At 42.8% G+C, this 25443-nt stretch overlaps 1 protein-coding gene and 1 non-coding gene across 3 annotated transcripts; one reads left to right on the forward strand and one right to left on the reverse strand.

Annotated features, from left to right (window-relative positions):
• Window positions 1-683: 683 nt before the first annotated feature.
• On the forward strand, window positions 684-12476 carry LOC117705880 (granzyme B(G,H)-like). 2 transcript variants are annotated; one of them, XM_076930957.1, is made up of 6 exons: window positions 684-826; window positions 9436-9524; window positions 10573-10720; window positions 11097-11226; window positions 11352-11609; window positions 12225-12476. In XM_076930957.1, exons 2-6 carry the CDS (start codon window positions 9470-9472, stop codon window positions 12366-12368), a joined length of 735 nt encoding a protein of 244 aa, XP_076787072.1. In that variant the 5' UTR covers window positions 684-826; window positions 9436-9469; the 3' UTR covers window positions 12369-12476. The 2 variants fall into 2 exon arrangements, with proteins under 2 accessions (XP_076787072.1, XP_034354527.1); XM_034498636.2 differs by lacking the exon at window positions 684-826 and having other exon boundaries at window positions 9273-9524.
• A 6131-nt stretch (window positions 12477-18607) lies between these two features.
• LOC117706416 (small nucleolar RNA SNORA17) lies at window positions 18608-18736 on the reverse strand. Its single transcript, XR_004606524.1, has one exon. It is a non-coding gene; the product is annotated as a small nucleolar RNA SNORA17 (small nucleolar RNA).
• Between the last annotated feature and the right edge of the window lie 6707 nt (window positions 18737-25443).

Here is a 25443-nt window from a genome sequence, read left to right on the forward strand (position 1 = left end):
AGGTTTATTCATGATAGTCAGAAACTGGAAACAACCTAAATATCCCTCAACTGAAGAATGAATAAAGAAAATATGGTTCATTTACACAATGGAGTATTACTCAGCTGTTAAAAACAGCGATAGCATGAAATTTGTAGGTAAATGGATAGAAATAGGGAGAAAAAGATTCTGAATGAGATAACCCAGACCCAGAAAGACAAACATAGTATGTATTCATGTATATTAGCCTCAAAGTAGAAGACAACCCAGCTACAGTCCACAGACTCAGAGAGGCTAAGTAATAAGAAGGGTTTAAGGTGGGGGAGTACTCAAGGATCTCCTTGGGAAAGGGAAATAGAATAGATTTCACACGTAAATTGGGGTTCAGGTTAGATTGGGAACAGGAAGAATCAGGTGTGGGGGTGGGGAAAAGGAGAGAAAATACTAGGAGAAACGACTAGAACTAGGGGGTATTTGGTGGCAGGGGGAAACCACGTGTAATGGAAAATCCCTGGAATGTGTGGAAGTAATCCTAGCCAAGATTCCCAGTAATGAACAACACAGGGCATGAACCGACCATCTTCTGTAACCAGGCAAGGACTCAAGTGGAGGAACTGGAACATCAATCCAGTCACAAAACTGTCAACCTACAGTTCTTCCTGTCTGCAGAGTGTGCTCTGACTGGAGCCTAGCAGAGTCGTCATCAAAGAGAACAGAGAGATTTTATTCAGCAACTGACAGGAGCAGATGCAGACAGAGTACCACAGTGAGCACACAGCCCACAGAATCAACTGACTGGGACTCGTGGGATTTGAGAGATGAGGGAACGTGCGGAGGTCTGACCTAGGTACTCTGTGTATATGCTTTGGCTGAGTAGCTTGGTGTTCTTGTGGGAGTCCTAACAGTGGGAGCAGAGGCTGTTTCTGACTCTTTTACCTGCTTGTGGGACCATTTTCCTCCTACTAGGTTGTGTGTCCAGCTTTGATGTGATAGTCTGTGTCCGGTCTTATTTATTGTAGCTTGTTATGTTGTGTTTGGTTGATGTCCCTGGGAGGCCTGCTCTTTTCTGAGGGCAGGGGATGGGGAATCTGAGTGAGAGGGGAAGTGTGTGTGATTGTGTGTGTAGCGGGGGAATGCTGTGGCTGAGGAAAAAATTTAAAAAAAGAATAATGAAAAAATGCTAGCAAAAATTTACAGATTTCTGGACAGGGATCCCAATTACTGAGTCAGAAGTCCTGGGAACAGATGACATTTTGTACAGGGTACTCTGATGGCAGCTGGTGCACTTTAAACTTGGACATGGTGCTATGGTGGGATTGTCATGAGGAGACATGGTCTGATGCATTATCCAAATCTATCTGAGTCTACCTGACAGATAATGGAAGAATCAAGTATGGCTGTGTATTTCCTTTTCCCTTGGCAGATAACCATGTGGATTATTATGCTCTCAAGCCAGAACTTACAGTTGTGACTCATTTTCTTTATCACTAGTCACTTGAAAAGAGAGGTCAAGGAAGTGGCTATGAAAGAGAAAATTCCCTCTCCTGCATCTCCATGGCCACTCCATGCACCAGGCTACAATCCTTTCACTTTAAAGCTGAACTACATCTGCAGTCCCCAGGCCACATTCCAATACATAGTTAAGGATGGGAAATAGACCAGCAGGTGAATAAACACTTCTCCAAAGAAGGGTTGAAGTTGGCCAGATGGCGCCTGAAAACACTCAACATTAGTCACTAGAGGAATGCAACGCAAACCCAAAGCTATGTCAGTGTAAACCAACAGTGTGTGTGTGTGTGTGTGTGTGTGTGTGTGTAAAATGATAGAATTATTGCAGAAGATAATTTGGCACTTGCTTAACAAGTTAAAGGTAAAATCACCATATGATCCAGAAATTCTAAGGTATTGAAATTCCAAGGTATTGAAAACATTTAAGTATCTATACAGGAAATATTCATAATGGATATTATACACAATAGTAAAAAGCAGAATATTATTTAGCCATAGAATAATGAAGTCCCGAGTCATACTAAACAGAGTTGAACCTTTAAAGGATTTTTCTTGGTTAGAGAAACCATTATATCTGGGATATAAAAGATCACATGTGCCAGGCATGGTGGTGCTTGCCTTTATTTTCAGCACTTGAAAGCAGAGGCAGATATATTTCTGTGAATTTGAGACTAGCCTGGTCTATAGTGAGTTCCAGGACAGCCAGAGCTACATAGTGACACCCTACTACTAAATAAATGAATGAATATATAATTAAATAAATAAATAGACAGACAGCCACATGTTATGTGGTTTCATTTATGTTAAACACCCATGAGAAAAAGAGAGAGGGAGGAAGAAAAAGGGAGGAGGGAGAGGGAGAGGTGAGAGGCAGGGGGACCTGACTTGTGTTTTTTAGGGTCTAGAGTAGAAAGGAGGAATGGAAAATGATTAGACAAAGAGTTTTCCTTTCTGTGTGATGAAAATGTCTTGGAACTAATTAAAGACAATGGTACTCAATCTTCTGAATGTATTAAACGCCACTGGATTGTGTGAGGGTTGAGTGAAGTCCTGATAGGGTGTGTACTGTTAACATGGGCACTGCCATGTCCACGACCCCAGTGCTTCAGAGTCACAAAGGCTCTCTCAGGTGATACTCAAGTATGGCAAAGCCAGGCATGGAGGAACATGCCTGCAATCCAGCACTTGGGTGGTAGAAGCAGAGTGAATAGGAGCCGCATTGTAGTCATTCTTAGACATGGAGTAAGTTGGAAGCCAGCTTGGGTTTTGGGAGACCTCATATCACAAAACAGAAGAATATAAAAATGTTAATGGATATTTAATGGCATAGACTTAATTTGAATAAAAATGTCATAATCCTTACAAGGTCACTTAGTAGTATCTGGGAAAGTCAAATCAAATTTTAGTACCTCAGAGTTTGAGTTGCCCATGAGGCATTCAATTGAAGATTCCAGAAGACAATGGAGGTCATCACTGAGGGTGATGAGAGAGATCCAGACTAGAATAAAGGTGACCCCAAACCTTTATAAGTCAGTTCTGATGTCTATCTGACTTGAAATTCATTTCAAGGCACAATTTATCTAAGCTAACATTTTTGTTGTGTTTGTTTTTGTGACAGGGTTCCATATAGCTCAGGCTGCCTCAAACCTGATTCTCCTACCCCCACCTTCCATGAGGTTGGTGTTACATATTACTATACCCAGTTTAAAATGCCATAGGGAGAACATGGTTAACCCTGGTTGTTTTGTGTCTGGATGAAGGGTATATGAGTATTTTTTATACTAATCTCTCCATGTTTATGTTGAAATATTTATAATAGCTTTAACATTATAGGACTTGAGACTCCATTCAATTTTGCTTAACAGTTTTGTTCCAGTCATTCAGCTAGGAAGTATCTGCAAGATAGACAAGTTTGGTGGTATTTCCTATTGTAGCACAGGTTTACACTTTAGTTTACAACAAATAATATTTCTGTATAGTAAGAAGATGACTAACAATTATCCTTTGGGCCAGAGCTGCCTCAACCACCCACTCCATGCCCAGATTTCTCACCTCCTCCCCCAGGGTCTAGCCTGGTGAGTAACCCCTACTACCAAATATTTACTTTTCTACAACCTTCCAGATCTAATGTGGGTCCCATAGCCCTTGCCCAGTCTGGCCACCTTTGCCATATCTTAGCAAACCTCTAGGCCTCGGCAGGATGCCACGTGCCATGCCCCACTCCCACCACTTCCTCCAGTACTGCAGCCAATTTCCAGACATCTGGCAGGACATACCATATCTCATCTACCCACAGGACCTTTTGCAATGCATCTAACACCCCACACCATCCCCAGACTTGCCACATCCTCTTCCAGAGTCTAGCCTGGTGAATAACCATGACCCCCTCATGCACACCTTTTCTACAACTTACAAGATTCAGCCTGGGTGGGGAGGTGGGAGTGGGGGAGTAGATGGGGGTACATCCTCATAGAAGCATGTTGAGGGGGGATGGGATAGGAGGTTCCTGGGTGGTGGAGGAAAGGGAAGTTAGGGGATAAAATCTGAAATGTAAATATAATATCCAATAAAAATAAATAAAAAATACCCTATGTCTCATAGTTCTGTAGATCTAAAGTCTGGGTGGCTGTAGCTGGGCTCTTGGCATTAGCCTCACAAGGTCAAAGCCAGAGCACCAGCTAAGAGGAGCTCCCATCTGGAAACATCAGAGAAGAACTGAGGTAGCCCATACTCACTCAGGTTATTAATAGGCTGCTGTTCCTTGCAGCTAGGCTGGTTCTCTCTACCATCAGTGTGGGGCAACTCTCAGCTTTGTTCTTGCCACTTTGTGCCCTAATCTTCAAGCCAGCAGTAGTCCCCCAAGTTCTTCTCAAAATTGGAACTTCCTTGGATCTCTCTTCTGCAATCAGCTGTAGAAATTTCTGCTTTTGACTGGCTCCTATAGATTGTACCTTTCTCTGTGTGTCCAATGCAATCACTGAGGTTCTAACTTGATATATCCATGGCTTTTAGCCACATGTGAAGGGGGTGGGCGGATACATAAGACTGAAGATCACAAGGCATTCTATTAAGGTTTTTCTGTGGACTCCAAGAGTGACAAGGACAGAGATCTTAGGTGAAACAAGGGACAAAACTGGAAGGGTTCTGCTCATAAAGACATAAAGAGGCAAGTTTGTAATATCCCCCTTCAAGAATGTTAGAATTTCTTTGTATCAATTTCAAAAGTACTTCAAGTGTCAGACACTCAAGAAACATAAATATCAGTTCAATCAAAAGGTATGGGGGCCTGAAGGAACTAAGATGGCACCATGAGCATCCAAGAGGACATGGGACCTGGCTAACCTGACTCTGACCTAGGAGATCATAAGACATTAGGGAAGAGATGAGCAACATCCCTGAGAGACAAGGAATGCTTCCCTCTCCATGGGCTCCTCCAAGACACCTGAAAAGTGGTTCAGCATAGACTGATTGGAGACAAAGAATGACTAATCATGAAGGGGAGGATAAGCTGGTGACCTGAGAATCAGGAGCTTAAGCTCAGAGCTTCTCTAGTGTCAGGGACCCTAAGAGGGACTGATTCACCCCCACCAGAGAGCTAAAGGCAAGAGACAGTAAGCAGGTCATTCATGTTTTAGACACCAGGTGATATGCATATCTACTATGACAAAGTAGCAGCAAAATTCAGGAAAACTCCCTGTCCCAACTAGGCCAGTGTGCTGGCATGGTTTTCTGATGGAGGAAAGCAAATCATCTTGGGGAAAGCATGCTATGTCTACTGTGAACAGCAGTACCATGTGGAACTCGGCAGCCATATTATCACACACGATTTTGCCTTTCATCCACTTAAGCATACTTTTCTGGATCTGCATTGATTTGTGGAACTGATAAGGAATGTCAGTATGGGATGAAGTCTGTTTGGTTCTTGTTTAACTGACAGTTAGCACCTCTACCCTGGGTTTCTGACTCACAGGAAGGTCTGTCTGCCCATATCTCAATCTGGAAGTTGCTTCATTTCCCTGTCCAGTATTGATCTTGATCTGCTGTGTGTGTGTGTGTGTGTGTGTGTGTGTATATGTATATATGTATATATATATATATATATATATATATATATATATATATATATATATCCTTTTTGGTGGGCAGCAGCATGCCTTTTAATGCCAGTCTGGGTGTCCTATTTTACTTGCTTGATTGTGACAGGTCTTGCTTTGTAGCCCAGCCAGGAGCTGAATTCAAACTTGAAGCAATCCTTTTGCCCCAGCCTTCTGAATGCTGAGGTTATAAATGAGAGCCCACCACCACACTTGACTATTTCTGTTGAGATGAGAACTGTAATGAGAGGGCCCAGAGTTTTCCTCTCTCCTGGAAGCTTCAGAGGTGAGGCTCCATACATAGATTGGGCCTCTGTCACCTGTTGCAAGGTCTCAAGATCAAAAGCTTACCTGGCACACACCCTGCTTTGAAATACTGGGTTTCCTAAGGAAATATTTTGTCTGCTGGCTAATTGTGACATTACATCTGATAAATTGGATAAAGAAGTTAGAAAGATCCATATGCATTCTTAAACATTCTTAGGGAGGGCTGCTAGAGGGGGTAGAACTTGCATTAAGTTTCAACCAAAGACAGATAACAGGTTCCAGGCAAGCTGAGTGACCACACAGTGGGCACACAGCTGTAGCGTAAAGAGAAGAAAGGTAGCATTTTCTGGTGACCTCAAATAACCCTACATTGCTCCAAGTCCAAATGGAGAGCCAATGACAGTTTCAGGCTAAAGCCCTCTGAGTCACCTTTCCCCTCCATCCTCTTCCCTCCCCAACACACACACACACACACACACACACACACACACACACACACACACCCCTATGTAAATACAGCCTGAGAGTCCACTTAGTGATGCTTGTGTGTATATGTGTTTAGGGCTGAGTTGGATAACCTATCAGGAGGTTTATTCCCATAGAAGATTGATTCTACCTCACTTATTAGCCATTAATTCACTGTGATTCTTTATCTAAGAGTGGGGTCTTATGTCCCCATTCACAATGAAATGTCAATTAGTGTTGACATTGTGCAGGTCTTGTTTAGGCAGCCATGTTGTTTGGATTTTATGGATGCAGTATCCTTGCTATATCTAGAAGACACTGTCTTTCAGCACTCATCCTAGTCCTCTGGGCCTTAGGATCTTTCTGCTACCTTTTTCTGTGATGTTTTGAACCGTATGTATAGGAATTGTATTGAAGATGTATCCACTAGGGGTGGGCATTCCATAGTCTGTTGTTACCTGCATTTTGACAGGTGTATGGTTGTCTATAATGACCTCCATCTGCTGCAAACAAGAGTTCTTTGATCAGAAGTGAGTGCTATATATCTGTGATGTAAGGATAGCTATGTAGAACATAGTTGGTGATTACACTGTCTTAGAAAAGTGTCAATTGTAGATTCTCCTCTACTGGGGTCCATGACTTCACAGTCACAAGTAGTTGACTAGGTTTCTAGTATCATGCATAAATTCTCTCCTCCTGAGTGGACCATAACTCTAATCAGAAAGCTGTTGGTTACCTCTAGGGTGTAGGTGTCATTATTATACTGTTGGGTATATGTTGCTGTGCTGGTCATTGTGATATTACAGCTAGGTAGGACTATTACTTGCATTTGCTGCTTTGGCATAGCACCATTAGATAATATGAGAGCTATTCCTCAAGGAGAGGCTCAAGGCCAGTTTCAGCTTGAGTCCTCCAGGTCCTTAGTCAAAAGTGTGTGATGTGTTCAAAAATTTTTATTTTTTCTGCTAGAAAATCCATTGCATGAGGGAAGATTTTCTTCACTAGAATCTGATTATACCATTTTCTCCCAGGAAAGTTCAATTTAAAGTACCGTTGACTTTGTAAGACTTGTTTCATTCATTAACAGTAATTGGCAATAAAACCAAGGGGATGAGAAGTTTTAAATTCTATAATGCTGTTACTCCATAGTCTCTGTGACTTGACATTTGTAAAGATAAGATTATTGAGAATGTTCATAGTATGACTCCAAACCATTGTCTACTGTGATATAGGTGAGTCAAAATGATGGACTGTTTGATATGTTTTGTTGTGTCATGTGAGCAAGTCATTACTCTCCCTAACATTAGAATCAATTGACTCAATTTTGTATCATGAGGTGATATTTTGATTCCAAGGTTCCTTTGTTATTACAGGCTGACCTGTGGTAAATAATGAATATTTATTGATATCGAATACAAAGAGATTGGTTTATACTAAATAAATGTTTTCATTCTCTGGACACTGGGTAAGAATAGTTACATAGAATTCTCTAGACACTCAGAGGAAGCTGGGGAAGCAGCTGGGTCTGTAAGGTGTTTTCCATGCAAGCAAGAGATCCTGAGTTCCATTCCCAGAGCCTATGTGATGAAGCTGAGTTTTCTGATAACACTTACAATCCAAGCTCTGGGAGATAAGGACAGACACCTGAGGTTCTCTGGTTATTTAGTTTAACATAAGTTTTTTGCTGGTAAAGGTCAGATATGGGCTTTTCATAAGAAAAGGCTTTACCAAACAGAACATTTAGAGCTATTGTGCTAAATGGCTGACAGGTGCTTGGTGGGCCTGTGTGTTAGTACCTTGTCCATCACTCTAACATTGCTCTCCCCAAACTGTACATTGGTAATGTGTGGGGAAGAAATCTCGTGGGCGGGGGGAGGGAGTCCGGCGGCAGGGTCCCAGGGTGGTCCGGCATCAGGGTCCCAGGCGGGGTTCCCACGCCGCCAGCGGAGGATCCCACATTGATACAGCCACTACGGGCTGGTGGTGGGCAGCTCAACTTTCCAAAGGCTGGGAACCTGGCGGTGGCAGATCAGGCGACACGTGGAGCCTGGTTTTCCAAAGCTTTATTGTTCATGACATGGTCAATGGATGCAGGTGGTATGCGCTTCCCCTGCCAAAAGCCAGGGGAGACCAATCTTATAGGGAAGGGAGAAAGGGGAGGGAATAACTTAATTAGCTACGCCCCTGGCCTTTTGATAATTCATTAATATTTAAATCTCTGGAGGTGGAGACTTGTTAATCAAGCCCTCTACCTGTGTCCTACGTGACTAAAGGTGGCAGGTTAAATGAAGTTACCTCATCCAAGGCCCAACAGTAATTGATACTCCTAATTACCCTCACTAGATGGTCACGCTTTGTCCTGGTACAAGAGATGAGCTCAAATGCACCTCTGTCCTGATGGACTCAACAGGGTAGCTTCAAAATCACTGATGATCTCCCACTGGGAACTTGGGTTTCTGGGATTCTGATACCTTACACTATGAACCCCACCGTATGGCCTTGTGTTCCTGCCCTGGGCTGTAAGTGGTGGTTCTCCGAGTCATTAGCTGTGGGTTCTGCTGTGGTTACTTCATGATTCTCACACAAGCACTCAGAAGACATCATCAGTCAGAGGCAGTAAGGCAAGAGTTTTCATAGAAAGCATTCGATGAAGCATCATAAAAGCAGAGAGGGGGGTACAAGGTCACAGAGCCCACTCTGCTGTTGGGAGCCGACTCCTAGCAGAAAGTGGCTATCATCTTTGGAAACATCTCGAACCATAAACCTTGATAAGAGACTTGTTTTTCAACATCCCACAACAGTTGAGCATACTCTGATAAACATCTTGTTTATCTTACATATTTTGTTTGGCCGTTTAGTGCCCCTAGCTCCAAGGAGCACGTGGTATCCATGCCTACAATGCGCATGGCAAAGTATATAAATATCCAGGATTTCGTTTCAATACAGGAGACTAGAGACTTGATCAGATCCTCTGTCTTGTCTTCACTCTTTGAGTCTCTTACCCTCCATCCCCACTCTCTCTCTTGCTTATCTCTGTTGGCTTATCCCCTCGGACCAGAGCACTTAGCCCAAACTGTGGGGGCAAGGTGGTCCTCAACACTTTGTCTTCTTCCTCTCCTAGAGGTTAAAAGCAGCGGCAAAGCTTTCCAGGGAAGATGAAGCTCCTCTTGCTCCTGCTGACCTTCTCTCTGGCCCCCAGGACAAAGGCAGGTGCGTGAGCAACACCTCACTTTAGTGGTCTAACCCCACTGTTATCGGTAGTAGGAGGGCAGAGGTTTTTCTCAGGAAGAGCCACTCAGTGCTATGCACTTCCTTAGCTATACTCTTAGCATCTGTTTGTTTGTTTGTTTGTTTGTTTTGTTTGTTTGTTTTTTGAAACAGGGTTTCTCTGTATAGCCTTGGCTGGCCTGGAACTCACTCGGTAGACCAGGCTGGCCTGGAACTCAGAAATCCACCTGCTTCTGCCTCCCAAGTGCTGGGATTAAAGACGTGCGCCACAATGCCCGGCTACTCTTAGCATCTGGAAAGTGGATTTTCCTGAAAGTATATGATAAAGAGTAGGAACCTGCAAATCAGAAAACATTATATTCTCCAGAAGCAGATAAAATGGGCCTGGCTTCTGCATCTATTATGATACAGGCCCTCCTCTCACCACAAATTCATCAAAGAAGCCTATGTGTTGATGACCCCCAAGTAGATGGAATTGCTGTCCTCAGAGCAAGTGATTTTGCTTGACCCAGGCTACTTGGTCCCTTTCTCTAACTCAGTGCTTCACAGGATTCTGGTGGTTTCCCAGTATTTAATTATGAGCCACTGGGCACTCTGCTTTCTGGAATGCCAGCACCTGCATCTAGAAATGAAGTCAGTGAGGAGCCCTGAAGAAATAAGATGCTGCAAAGTGTGAACTGCAACCTTGATCCCTAGAAAGCAGCAGTATTCCAGGCATCACAGGTCTAGGATCAAGGGTAAAGAGGTCTTAGAATCTCTCTGGGACCAGAAGTCAGAAGATGGACAAGCAAAATCCTTAGAATTTCCTTGTCCAGAAAATTATATTTGCCTCCAACTGTGTGGAAGAAAGATTGATAGACCAAGACCTATGTTTCTCTCCTTTTTAAGCAGAACATGAGGGCACTTCTCCCAAGCCCCTTCCAACTCCAGGCCTCCCTGGCTCCCAAATGCCTAGCAAATCTGGAGTCATCACACAATACCCATCTGGTGGATTAGCAGGTACCCACAAAAAGGGTGGCTTTCTCTTCAGGGGAGATCATCGGGGGACGTGAAGCCAAGCCCCACTCTAGACCCTACATGGCCTTTCTTCAGATCATGTATCAGCATTCTGTGAAGAAGTGTGGTGGCTTCCTTATACGAGAAGACTTTGTGCTGACTGCTGCTCACTGTTCAGGGAGGTGAGGAGCAAAAAACAGTCCATACCCTCCTGGAAAGATTCCATGGAGGCTCTGCCTTCATCCTAAGGAGTCTGGGATGAGAGAGGGTCTAGCCAGTCTCATGAGGGAGAAGTAGTCTGTCACCGTAGCCACTGATAAGGAATCAAGCACATTTCAACCAGGGTTAGCATTGCAATATGAGCTGAACAACCCAGTTTGCCTTCTTCTAGCTGATGAGGCTGCTGAGCACCTCTAGTGCAGCAACTGGTGCTTCAGGTTACCCCTTAACTTCCCTCAGCTGGAGCCCCACCCTGCCAGCCCTGCCTCTCCTTCACACCTCCTGGGCTGCATCCTCTCTGATTCCACATCTCTTATCTCCACTCTGCTCACTTCACAGCTCAATAAATGTGACCTTGGGAGCCCATAACATCAAAAAACAGGAGAAGACCCAGCAAGTCATCCCTGTGGTAAAAATCATTCCCCACCCAGACTATAAGAAATTCTCCAATGACATCATGCTATTAAAGGTGAGCCCCACCCCATCTTGGTCTCTCTTGCTCTCATCCATCTCAATCCCCTCCCTTCCATCCTGACCTTCATGGTGTCTCAGCCCAGCAGGCCATGAGCTGGACTCTTGCTTCTTTCTCAACAGCTGAAGAGTAAGGCCAAGAGGACTAAAGCTGTGAGGCCCCTCAACCTGCCCAGGTGCAATGTCCATGTGAAGCCAGGGGATGTGTGTGCTGTGGCTGGTTGGGGAAGGACGACCCCAAATGGCAAAAGCTCAAACACACTACAAGAGGTTGAGCTGACAATACAAAAGGATCAGGAGTGTGAGTCTTACTTAAAAAACTACAACAATGCCAGTCAAATATGTGTTGGGGACCCAAAGACCAAATGTGCTTCTTTTCGGGTAAGTTGGGTTGCAGTCCCCTTCAGGCTCAAAAGGAATCTGGGACCTAGAGACCCAAACATCAAGGGACCCCTTTACCCACTGGCTATGATCTTTCTCCCTTGGAACAATAGGAACCAGTAATGAACTAGTGCCTCCAGAGCTGACAAAGAGGCTCTGTTGAAGGTAGCATGTATAAAGGGAGATGTTTGCCACATAATACCTGACTCCAGGCCCAGGCTTTACAAAGCTGGGCCCCCTGAGTATGTCATAACCACAGCCATGTATCTCCTCTGAGCAGACACACTTTGTCAGTGGGCTTCCCCTTTGTGCTCATATCATGCCCACTCAATGTCCCCATGTCCTTAAACAACAGCCTGGAGATGAGGGTCCCACATATCTTCATAGAGAGTGGATCACAGAGAGTGGAGAAAGTCAGAGGCTGGCCTCAGGAGGGAGATGCATCACTAACCTTATCCACAGTCTGAACTGGAAAGGCCAGGGATCCAGGCCTGCCCTCTGACTTCATAAACAGAGATTACAAATCATGCTTCTCTTGGAGGAGCCTCGAGATGAGAGGGAGGTTGGGACTAGGATGAACAACATCTCAGTGCCCTGTGGTCCCTTAATTCACAGGGGGATTCTGGAGGGCCTCTTGTGTGTAAAAAAGCAGCTGCAGGCATCGTCTCCTATGGACGTAGTGATGGTTCACCTCCACGGGCCTTCACCAGAGTCACCAGTTTCCTATCCTGGATAAAGAAAACTATGAAAAGCAGCTAACTACAAGAAATAACGTGGATCATTTTCTGAGTAGCCATCTTTTCTGTAACTGAGTCCAGGATTACTCTAGGACAGATGGCAGCAACTGAATAAAGGACTTTTTCCTGACTGGAAAGACTGGTTTTATGTCCATTCACAGGGACCAACTCTGTCCTTGGCAGGGCAATGGAACACTTCTGCCACCATGCTGTGACAACCCAGCTGACATCTTCCTATGGTAGTTTTCCCTCTCTACAAGAGAAGCAGAAAGTTTGCATTTGACCCAGGCATGCATTGCTTCCCCTCACCGTCCTTAGAATGTTATTTAATGCAAGTAATCATTAATAGCTAGAGAATAATACCTAGAGAATTTTCATACAGTTTCACCCAAGTCTCTGATATGTTCCCTAGAATAGAACAAGAAATGAATAAAGAGAATTCCTTTTGGCTCTCTGTACTATTTTCTCCCAATACCAAGATTCATATGATTTTAAAAACTAATGTCCTTATCAAATGAAATCTTTAAATTTTTACATTAATTGCTTATTTTCAAATTACAACCCTATCTTTTATGTATATGATATAAAATGATTAAATAAAACTAATTAACATATCCATTAATTTAAATACTTTTTATGTTTGAAGTGAGGAGATAAGTCTTTTTGATAGAAGTTTTGAAATGTACAAGGTACTATTAACAACCTGCAGTATAGTGGATATCAAAAAGTTATTCATGCCCTCTGATTGAAACTGTGTAGTCTTGCTTGGTTAGATTTTATATTATTTGTGACTACCGTTATTCCCTAATTTCTTTCTCAGGCTGTTTATCCTTTGAGTAGAGGAAGGCTACTGTGGGGCAGAAATCTCGCGGGCGGGGGGAAGGGAGCCCGGCAACAGAGTCTCAGGGCGGTCTGACACCAGGGCTTCCCGCACCGCCAGCAGAAGATCCCACATTCACGCAGCTGTCGGTGGGCTGGCCGGCGGCTGCATCAGCAAGGTTCCAGGGTTCCAAAAGCTGGGAATCAGGCGGAGAGACCATGGACACGTGGAGTCCGGTTTTCCAAAGCTTTTATTGTTCATGGCATGGTGAATGGATGCAGGTGTTGTGCACTTACCCCGCCAAAGGCCAGGGGAGACCAGTCTTATAGGGAAGGGAGAAAGGGGAGGGAATAACTTAATTAGCTACGCCCCTGGCCTTTTGATAATTCATTAATATTTAAATCTCTGGAGGTAGAGACTTGTTAATAACGCCCTCTACCTGTCCTACGTGACTGAAAGTAACAGGTTAAATGGAGTTACCTCGTCCAAGGCCCAACAGGCTACTGATTTGTTTGAGTTGATTTTATATCCAGTCACCTTGCTGAAGTTGTTTATCAGGTTTAGTAGTGCTCTGGTGGAAGTTTTAGGGTCACTTAAGTATATTATTATACCATCTTTCACACTCATGGATCAGCAGGATTAATATAGTAAAAATTGGACATCTTGCCAAAAGCAATCTACAGATTCAATGCAATCCCCATCAAAATTCCAAATCAATTCTTCATAGAGATAGAAAGAGAAATTTGAAAATTCCTTTGGAATAACAAAAAAACCCAGAATAGAGAGAACTGTTCTCAACAATAAAAGAACTCCTGGGGGAATCACCATCCCTGACCTCAAAGTGTACTACAGAGCAGTAGTGATAAAAACTGCATGGTATTGGTACAGAGACAGGCAGGAAGATCAATGGAATAGAATTAAAGATCTAGAAATGAAGCCACACACCTATGGTCACTTGATCTTTGACAAAGGAGCTGAAACTATCCAGTGGAAAAAGAATAGCATTTTCAACAAATGGTGCTGGCTCAACTGGAGGTCAGCATGTAGAAGAATGCAAATAAATCTTTTCTTATCCCCTTGTACAAAGCTCAAGTCCAAGTGGATAAAGGACCTTCACATAAAACCAGATATACTGAAACTAATCAAAGAGAAGGTGGGGAAGACCCTTGAATACCTAGGCACAGGGGAAAAGTTCCTGAACAGAACACCAATGGCTTATGCTCTACGATCAAGAATTGACTAATGGGATCTCATAAAATTGCAAAGCTTCTGTAAGGCAAAGGACACTGTCAATAAGACAAAATGTCAACCAACAGATTTGGAAAAGGTCATTACCAATCCTACATCCGATAGAGGGTTAATATCCAATATATACAAAGAACTCAAGATATTAGACTCCAGACAATCAAATAACCCTATAAAAATGGGGTACAGAGTGAAACAAAGAATTCTCAACAGAGGAAACTCGAATGTCTGAGAAGCACCTTAAGAAATGCTCAACATCCTTAGTCATCAGGGAAATGCAAATCAAAACAACCCTGAGATTCCACCTTACACTAGTCAAAATGGCTAAGATCAAAAACTCAGGTGATAGCAGATGCTGGCGAGGATGTGGAGAAAGAGGAACACTCCTTCATTGTTGGTGGGATTGCAAGCTGGTACAACTACCCTGGAAATCAGTCTGGTAGTTCCTCAGAAAATTGGACATAGCATTATCTGAGGATCCAGCGATATCACTCCTGGGCATATAGATGCTTCAACCTATAACAAGAACATATGCTTCACTATGTTCATAGCAGCCTTATTTATAATAGCCAGAAGCTGGAAAGAACCCAGATGTCCTTCAACAAAGGAATGGATACAAACAATGTGGTACATTTACACAATGGAGTATTACTCAGCTATTAAAAATAATGAATTTGAGAAATTCTTAGGTAAATGGATAGAACTAGAAAATATCATCCTGAGTGAGGTAACCCAATCACAAAAGAACACACATGGTATTTACTCATTGATAAGTGGAAATTAGCCCAAAAATTTGAAACAACAATGATTCAACTAACAGACCACATGAAGCTCATGAAGAAGGAAGACCAAGTGTGGATGCCTCGGTCCTACTTAGAAGGATTAACAAAATACTCATGGGAGCAAATATGGAGACAAAGTGTGGGACAGAAACTGAAGGAGGGTCCATCTGGAGACTGTTCCACCTGGGTCTCCATCCCATGTACAGTCACCAAAGGTAGATGCCGATATGGATGTCAGGAAGTGCATGCTGACAAGAACCTGATATAGCTGTCTCCTTAGAGGTCTACCAAAGGCTGAAACATTCAGAGGCAGATGCTCACAGCTAACCACTGATCTGATCAGGGGTTTCACAATGGAGAAGTAAGAGAGAAGACTGAAGGAACTGAAAGGGTTGGTGGCCCCATGAGGAAAGCAACAATACTAACCAACCAGAACTCCTTAGGGTCTAAACCACCAGCCTGGGAGCACATAGGGAGGGACCCATGACTCCATCTTTATATGTAGGGGAGGATGGCCTTGTTGGGCATAGGTGGGAGAGGAGATCCTTGGTCCCATGAAGGCTGAACATTGACTGGGGGGAAATTCGAGGGTGGGGAGGTGGGAGTAGGGGGTAGGTGGGGGCATATCCTCATAGAAGCAGGAGGAGGGGCGATGGGATAGGAGGTTCCTGGTGTGGTGCGGGGAATGTGGTAAGGGGATAAAATCTGAAATGTAAATATAATATCCAATAAAAAAAAGAAAGAAACTCTGTAGTCTTTGTTCAACATTTTCTGATTCTAATCTGTTCAGTCTCCAGTAACCACGATTCTCTCTGCTTCTGCAAGTTCCATTGCTTTACATTTTAAACACAAGTGAGATCATGCATTATTTTTTCTACTATGCCTCACTTATTTGGCTTGGGATCATGTCTCAATGTCAACTTTAAAGCTTTAAGAGATGATCTTAGTTGTTTTCCTAGAAAGATGTAATAAAATAGAATCATGATTAAAATGTGCCCACTTGTCATAATAGTAAGTAAAAGCTGCATAGTATGAAATACAATGAGTTTTCATAATCACATTAAAAGAAGAAATAGACTTGGGGCAAATTTGTGTTCAAAGAAGAACATTTAAGTTCATGGATATAGCCACAGTTTTGCACTATGATAAGGCATGGTATAATGTGCATATTAGAATGAAACACTGCTTTGAATGTGATATCATAATCCTTTGGTAACTCCCATTTTATGTAGTTTTTTACCTCTGAGGTAATTTTCTAAAGAACTTTTTGTCTAAAAAGGTATATAAAGGCCAAGGAAAAAGAAATATAGTTGTTGGTTGAGTTGTTTGGCTTGGGTAGCTCTGCCTCATCCATCCATTCATCTATCTATCCATGCATCTATCCATTTATCTATTCAAATGTATACATCTGTCTATATGTATGTGTGTAAGGTATATGTGTATATGTAAGCATGCATGAATGCTTGTGGAGTGTATGACAGAGGTGGCTTGGCCCAAGAAAAATGTGAATGTGTTAATGTGTAAATGAGAATGTAAATGAAGATGTAAATGTATGTATGAATGTATATGTGTCTGTATAAAGCATCTTAATTCTTTTCCTTTCCTTTCTCTCTGTTTCACAAAAAGTTAACCAGCCATGCCAGTGAAAGGCTTCTGACTTCCTTTCTATAAAGGAGTGATAGCAATAAATCTTTTACCTCATTACCTGCTGTTAACAATGTGTCAGTAGATATAGAGGCTTGCAGCTTCTGGCCTCAGAGTAACTTAAAGTCAAGATGGGTATATGTCATTGTAGAAAGCAATACTACTCTTTCACAAGACCAACTCTTAACCCCTGCTGATGCTCTTCCCACTTGCTGCTTCAAAGATAACCCAGCCTGGGGCTGGCCCCAGGCAATGCACCCCAATTCACTCATCTCCCCCACCCCTCTTTCCACCCGCCACCTTTGCAAACCCTGTCCTCCAACAGAGAAAAAAATCACCGTGGAAGCTGAAGTGTGCCAGAGTGTGTACCACAGAATACCCTTTTGTCCACACTTCCTTGTTTGCAAACATTCATTGCAATGACTCATTGATCTGTTACTCTATCAATATTGGAACCTCAATGATAGTCCTCTCAGATACTCTGTTGTTGTCCTGTGTCTTGGAGATTTGTAATTTTGGCTCTGAAGGACTAGCCTCTTTGGGTATTTTAGCGGTTCATTGATGTTAGGAGACAGCAATTCAAAGCCCTGAATCTGGGCCTGAGAAGTATCTGAGATGGTCATCCTGCTGGCTCTCATGCACTTCTGGTCAGCTTACTTGCAATCCCTGCAATTAGGGCCAGCTTTACTCTGCTGCCAAGGTGAGGTACAGGGTCTGCTCTCCTGCATGTTGCTGCCAATGAGAGATATGGCCAACTCTTTTGTTTGCCTTTGATGGTTGAGAGAGGGGAGAAGGGGAGAAGGTTGAGAGAGGGGGAAGTGGTGCTCTCCCTCACCAGCACCACTGCCCAGCAGTCAAGAGGCAGTGTCAGCTTTCCTGCACTCAAGCCCTGTGGGCTGGGTCACCTGCCACCCCCATATCTAGACCCAGCTCTTCTGTACTGCCCAGGGGAGGTGTAGAGCCTGCTCTCCATAGTGCTACAGCAGTTGGGGGACAGGGATAACTCTCCTGCTCTCATGACCCCAGGGCTAGCTCTGCCACCTGCCACAAATAGTGAGAGGTGACAGGGAAGGAAGGTATTTCTCATTCATTCAGGCCACCACAGGGAAATGTGTAGTAGAACCAGCTCTTCCATGCTTGTATCCTCATGTCCAGCTCACCCACAACTCCTGCAATGTATGGTGCCCAGACCTCTTGAGTACTGCAGCTTGGCAGCAGGAGGATGAGGTCTGCTCTCCTGCTTTCATGTCTGTGGAGCCAGTTCTCCCATGATGCCCAGGTGAGGGATGGGGCCAATTCTGCACAGTCCTCAGACCACAATATATCCCTGGAGGGCATCCACCTGGCCTTTAATAGTAACAGAAACCTGCTATTTCAGGGCCATGGACTCATATGAGGTCCCCAGGAACCTCACCATGATCTCAGCATCACCAGTTACAACAGGCTGTTTCTCACTACCTTGAGTCTCCAGTTCTGCCTTTCTTCATTGTGCCCACATCCTTCTGTTTCTCTTTTTCTTCCATTTCTATACTATTTACTTGCTTTTCTTAGTAGGGCTGTGGTCTCTGAGTGTCTGTGGTCATCTAGGATCAGTTTCAGGAGTGCTGTGCCCTGCTCATTCATTATGGTGCTAGGCTTGGGTGACCTAGAGTATAATCTGCCCCCTTCCCAGGCCTGCATGGTGCCAGACTGGTGTTCATCTCAGACTAGCTCCCTGTCTGGACCCTTGATGCTGGACTGGAGGTAGTCTTAGGTTTGCTTTCTCCAGGGAATGTTACACGAATCACTCAGATGATCATAGCTCAGAATACTGAGTGTGGACATAGTCTCTCTCTTCTCTGCCACCTACTGATGCACATGTGATACAGCAGCCACATCTACAATGACTTTAGGGGCAGCAAGCAGGGGACTTTTTATCTTGGGTGTACATATGAAATTTCCAGACCCATGGTCCCGGTAGTTAGGGAAGGGATTCTCAATACCATGGAAAGAGGGAGAAGATCAGGCAAAGGGGGAGAGATCCCACCATCAAAAAGGTGGGGAAATTTTAGGCTGTTAATTGACAGGTCAAGTTGCAGGCATGAGGTCATCCACATACTGTAACAGACAATTTGTCATTCAAATACTGTAGCAGACAGTTGGTCAACCACATACTGTAGCAGGCAAGAGGTAAAAAGGGGGGAGGCAGGCCAGGACCTTAGTGACTGCCTGGCCAGAAAAGGGGGACTGTGTCTGAATCCTGGGGTAAAGATAGTCCAAGACAGTTGTTGGAATTGGAAGGGTCTGTTCAAGTGAAGTAAAAATGATATCAAGAATGAGCATCCAGGGATATTGAGGGGGAATAAATGCACCTTTAAGGTCTAGGATTGAGAAGTGAGTAATGTTTCCAGTGATAGTGGAAAGTGTAATGTAAGATAGAGAGAGACACAGGCAGTGTTAATGGAGCAGAGGCCTTGGATAAGTGGAAGGTTAATTTGGCTTTTGACTGACTATGGGATTATTGTAGGTGAAGAGGTAGGGTGTAGAATCTGTTTAGATAAAAGAGATTGAATGATGGGTTTGAGGCCTCCAAGACTGCTTAAGTTCAAGAAAAAATAAGGTTTAGAGATGTAGGCAGAAGGGTCTTTTCACAGGACATCAAAATAGCTTATGCACAGAGAAGAAGGTCTCAGTGAGAATTAGAGGGGCATCGGAGGGATCAAACATGGGTAAAAATAATCAAAATACACTGAAAACATGTATAAAGTTGTCAAAGAATTTTATAAGGTTCACAGGCTTAAATCATTTCCCATGCCAAGAATTTTTAAGGAGTGACTGTGCTGACTCTGGTGACAACATTCTCATTTCAGAAGTTGGATGGCCAAGCTGAGGGCACTCTAGCAACATTATTAAGTTACTTACCAAGAAATAAACAAAATTCAGAACAGACATTTCAATGAAAACCAAATTACTGCTTTAACCTTCCAGTGTACTTAACTACTCATTTCACCTTTAAGGGGAAAATCAACTTGTGAATACTGTGTTTCAAACTGTGAATGTTCCAGGTGAATAAGAAATTATGGTGAGCACAAATTAAACCCAATTAACTGTATACATTTCAACCCAGTTGAATGAAGGTTTGTGAACAGTGATGTAGCCTTGTTTTGACATTTAGCATGAGAACTTAAAATCATATTTCAAAATATCCAGAAATATTGTCATTAGTTTGGTATTTACACAAGTCCATTTTTGGTCCTTCAAGTGGAATGCATAGAACTATAATCATTTATTCAAATTAAAATTATTTTTTAATCATGCCCCTTCATGACTTTTATGGGGCTTTTATGGGTCCTTGTCAGGCACAAATGCTCACACACTACCATCACACTGTATTCATGCCACCATTTTTTCACAGCACCTACAATTGTAATCAACTAGTTTCAAGAATTGAGCACACAGGACTTCAGAGATGGCTCAGAAGTCTTACCGGTACACACTGCACTTGCTGAAGACCCAAGTTCATTTCTGAACAGCCACATTGAATAGCTCATCACCACTTATAACTTTAGCTCCTCTGGCTTAAGAAGTCACTGAGATCAGAGCTATGTCCTTCAAGCCAAAGAATGGAACTTTTGTTTTTAAAAGCAAAATAGAAGAATATCCACTCTGATTCCTGTTGTCCTCTTTTGTTTTTATGATAAACACGTACCAAAATAAATATTATTACTTACAGGTGTTCAGTTTATTTATTAGATATCACAAACATGGACCCTGCTCCATGGTTTTAAAAGATTCTTTCCAAATGAACTCTCACATAATTAAGATTATTTTATTCTGTAGGCTTTAGTTCTTATCTGTGCGTGCACATATTCTGTCATTTATACACAGCATCTTTCAGGGTGAATGATCAACATTCATTATAGCTTGCGTAAACAATGTACACTACAAAACACGAATCTTTCAATATGGAGCGGAGAAGCCAAAATGTTGCATGCCCACAGACTAGATGATTAATTTTAGGCAATTAATACTTTTAATTGCATAAAGACTAAAGACTTAAGTGGATAGCTAAGATAAGAAAGCCTCTCAGTCCCATAAGATGAGAGGCAAAAATTAAAAAATGTTTGAAATCCATGAAGCAGTGATATGAAAGCAGGATCCAGTAACTCTGCTGTTTTCTGGATGCATGTGTGTGCACACGTTCCTAAGAGCCTGAGTAGCCGCCATCTTGGATCGTCGCCTCAGAGTGGCTGACAGGCGAGTGTCAGCCTGTCAGCCGCTTTGAGGCTGGGGCGCTGCTTCTCTCGGCTGGCAGCCACAGCCACTTTTAGTCAGTGGCGCCGAGAGCAAAAACGGGCAGTCGCTTTGAGTCGGCGGCGGCGGCGGCGCCGTGAGAAAAAACGGGCAGCTACTTTGAAGCGGCGGCAGTGCCGCCGCTTTTCAAGCTGACAGACCTGCGGTGCCTTCCAGCCTCAGGTCTGTCAGGTCAGCTGCCTACAGAAAAGGACACACGTGTCTCTGTACAGTCACTGTGGACTTCCTGGGGTCTCAGCCTCCTCAACCACAGCCTCCAACCTTGTACATTCTTGGACTTTCTTGGTCATTCTTGGTCTCTGTATATTCCCAGCTTAGCTCATAGGAGGTCAATGTGATGACAGTGTCATTTTTAACCAAACCAGAAAACTTCCTTAAGTAATATGACGCTGATCAGAAGCAAAGGTGCATAGGTTTATTTTATTTTTTTCTATATCAACATATCTGTATTTTTATTATTATACAAAGATGAAACAGTCCCATGAATATAATAATAATCAACCCAAGAAATTAGCATCATCATTATTTACATACATTTAAGTCCAGAATTAAGGTGAAAACCTTTAAAAATAAGATTACACAATTTTTTCTTTTTTTCTTTTTTTATGTAATGTTGGTTGCTAGTAAAATCATCTTTCTTTTTTATTTTTTATTTACATTTTATTTCCATTTCAGATGCCATCCTCTTTCCCCATTTCCCTTCCCTAGAAAACCCCTATCCCATGCCTCCTTTTCCTTTTTGCTTTTATACAATTTTTAAAAAAATGTTATTCAAAGGCTTTATAAGTTTGGTAATGCTCGATCAGAAGTGTAACCCAATACCCAACCTAGATATATGAACTATGTTTGACTGGTGGAGACACATGAACATCTGCCTCCATGCCCCCCCCCCCTTTTTCTCTCTCATCACCTAGCTTCTTCTCTCCTTCATCTTCTCCTCTCCTTACTCCATCTCTTCCTCTCAGTACTCCTTCCCCCTTAGCTCCTCCTACATATCACCCTTCCTGTTAAAATAAAACTTCTTTCTCAAAATACAATTAGAGCATACTTATTCCTAATTGTACCAGTGAGGTACAAGATAGTCCTAATACCCAGTCCATCATTTTGTTGACTAACCAGAACCTCTGTTATCTTTCCTAACTGAAACACTTAGGTTTGAACCTGGCTTTTTTCTTGGCTTTAGAATGAATGTCAGCTGAAAACCATCCACTCAGATCTTTTCTCTCAAAGTAAATAGTCAGGATTGGCTATGAGACTATAGGTCTTCAACCCCAACAGAAATCCAGAATGACTGAATTAACTGAAATTATGGGAAGCACTAAACATAGCTTCTAAGACTTAGCCAATTTATAGAGACCGCTGAACACCTGGAAAGCCCCTATACTACTGAACGTTGGAGCATCAAATCTTCAGCCTTCTGGCCCAGAATCATCTGGCAGACCTTAGTGATGCAGAATTATTAAGGGCTGATTACTCTGTCTAGGCAGATATAATCAGTCGACTATTCTGCATGTGTGTCCTTTTCTGGACAGTAATTTGTCTGTAGATGGAAAGAGGCAATTCTTGCCTAGTGGCTGTCACTGCTCAACTGGAGTATCTCCAAGGAGGTGCATAGGTTTAAAACGCCTGTGAGATCCCTGGGCCCACACATCCTTCCTCCCCTTCAAAGGGTGGTATCTACTCTGCCCTCCAACCTGAGTAGCCTTTTTGGGATGATGTTACCAGTCCTGATTCTCCTGACCCTACTTCTGGCTCTTGGAGCTGGAGCAGGTGAGTGACCACACCTGTCCCATAGGTGTCATTCCATAACATAATTGGAAGAATCATTAGGTCTTAAAAAGCCTGTACTCCACAAAACTGGAAAATCTCAATGAAACAACAATTTTCTAGTCAGACATCACATACCACACTTAAATCAATCAGGTAAATTATTTAAACAGCCCTATAACCCCTAAGGAAATAGAAACAATAATCAAAAAGTCTCCCAGCCAAGAAAAACCCAGGGCCAGGTGGTTTTAGTACAGGATTCTAGCAGACTTTCAGAGAAGAGCAACTTCTAATACTCTTCAAACTTTTCCCCAAAATAGAAACAGAAGGAGCACTGACAAACTCATTCCCTGAAGCCATAGTCACCCTGATACCAAAACCACAGAAAGACTCAACAAAAAAGCAAACTTCAGACCAATCTCTCTTATGAATACTGATGCAAATATACTAAGCAAACTTTAATATTATTCATCTTAAGTCCATTCATTTACCTGCAAGTTTTAAACTTCATTTTATCTTTAGAGTCAAGTAATTTCACACACACACATGCACACACACACACACACACACACACACACATGCACACTGACACATGTACACTCTTGTGAGTGTAACCAATATTCATTATCCATTAATATGTAGATATTACAACTAGGTGGATTTCAATTATTTGGTGTACTGAATAAAACATCCATAAATATGGGGGTGCAAATACCTCTGATGTATGGTACTGAGACCTCTGGATATATTCCTAGGAAAAAAATAGCTGGGTACTATGGCATTCCAGTTTTTGATATTTTGAGAAATCTGCAAATAGATTTTTACAGTGTCTGTATTCATCAGTACTCCCACCACCAGTGAGTAACTGTTCCTGTCTGTATATATCCTCTCTAAGTTTTGTTCTCAGACTTGGTGATAGTTGTTCTGAGTGGGTTGAGGTGTCATTTCAATGTATAATTTATTTGCATTTAAATAATTCATAGAGATATTGGATATGATTTTAAAAAATAGTTTTTGACCCCTTTCTTTTCTTTTTTCCTTCCTTCCTTCCTTCCTTCCTTCCTTCCTTCCTTCCTTCCTTCCTTCCTTCCTATTGAAATTTCTTATTTTACTCACTTGCTCATTTGTGGATTGGCAGTTTTATATCTTTGATGTTTAATTTTTGAAAATCTTTGTAAATTTTGGATAATAGCCTGTGATGGTTCATCTTTGTTGTCAACTTGACTGCATTATGAAATAATCAACTTCAAGTAGCTTGGCTCAACAGTGAGGGATATTTTTGATTAGGTTATTTGACATGTGAGATGGACCCTAAGTTTGTGTCAGTCCTTCTAGTGCCAGCTCAGATTTAAAAAAAAAACATGGAGAAAGGAAGGTTTACTTTTGCCTGTTTATCCCATGCTTTCTGGTTACAAGTATCCTGTTGGCGAGGCATTCCTTCCTTGTTTGAAGAATCTACTTTTTCAGTCCTTCATCACAAATGAGACCAGTAGCTCTCTAGGAATTCTCAGGAGCTCCAGTACCAGATTGGGACAGCTGAGACATCCAGTCCTGTGGATAGAACAACTGGCTCCTTGGCTTCCTGTCAGGAGTCAGCCATGATTGCTTTCTTTTTGTTTTGTTTTGCTACACAGCATCTTTATGTTCAAGTAGTCTCACTTGTTAATACTGAGTTAATTCTTCTGCCTTTGGTGTTCTGTTTTAAAAATTCTTGCCTTTCTCAATACCTTGAAAGGTTTTCCCTGCCCTTCCGCCCCCTCTCTGGATCCCGTGGCTGGAGCAGACACCCAGCCTGTCTGCACCCTTGTGAAAACCATATCCTGAGACATCCCAGAGAGGCCAGTGTCCTCAGAGAGGCAGTTAAGGTCAGTTTCGCACTGCTCTATGCCCCAGAGCCACAGCTGGGAGCAGGAAGCTCTTAGAACCTCACCCCCAGGTACCCAAACTCCGCCCCTGTTGAATACCACTCCCCTTCCGCCCCTCTAGGGATCCTGGTGGCTGGAGCAGACACCCAGCCGGTCTGCTCCCTTGTGGAAACCATATCCTGAGACATCCTAAAGAGGACACTGACCTCACAGCAAGGGACACCATACCCAGAGACATCCTAGAGGAGCCACGGAACTCAGAGCAGCAGACACAATATCCTGAGACATTCTAGAGGAACCACTGCACTCAGAGCAGCGAACACCTAGCTGGTCTGCTCTCAAGAAGACACCTTATCCTGAGACATCCTAGAGAAGACACTGCACTAAGAGCAGCTGGAGCTCAGAATCACAGGATCAACGAGACATCTGGACCCTGAGGAGTTCTGACACAAGCAAGACAACTGGAAAGACAGTCTCCAGTCAGAACCAGTGATAATTTGAGTAGAACAGAGGTAAATTACAACATAGAAAAAACAAGAAAGCAATCTTCCAACAACCCCAAAAGAAGATAGTTACACAAACATAATTCCACCTCCAATAACAAAAGTGACAGGAAGCAACAATCATTTTTCCTTAATATGTCTTAATATCAATGGACTCAATTCTCCAATAAAAAGACAT

The sequence above is a fragment of the Arvicanthis niloticus genome, chromosome 3 (assembly GCF_011762505.2).
Source record: "Arvicanthis niloticus isolate mArvNil1 chromosome 3, mArvNil1.pat.X, whole genome shotgun sequence".
Classification (NCBI taxonomy): Eukaryota; Metazoa; Chordata; class Mammalia; order Rodentia; family Muridae; genus Arvicanthis; species Arvicanthis niloticus.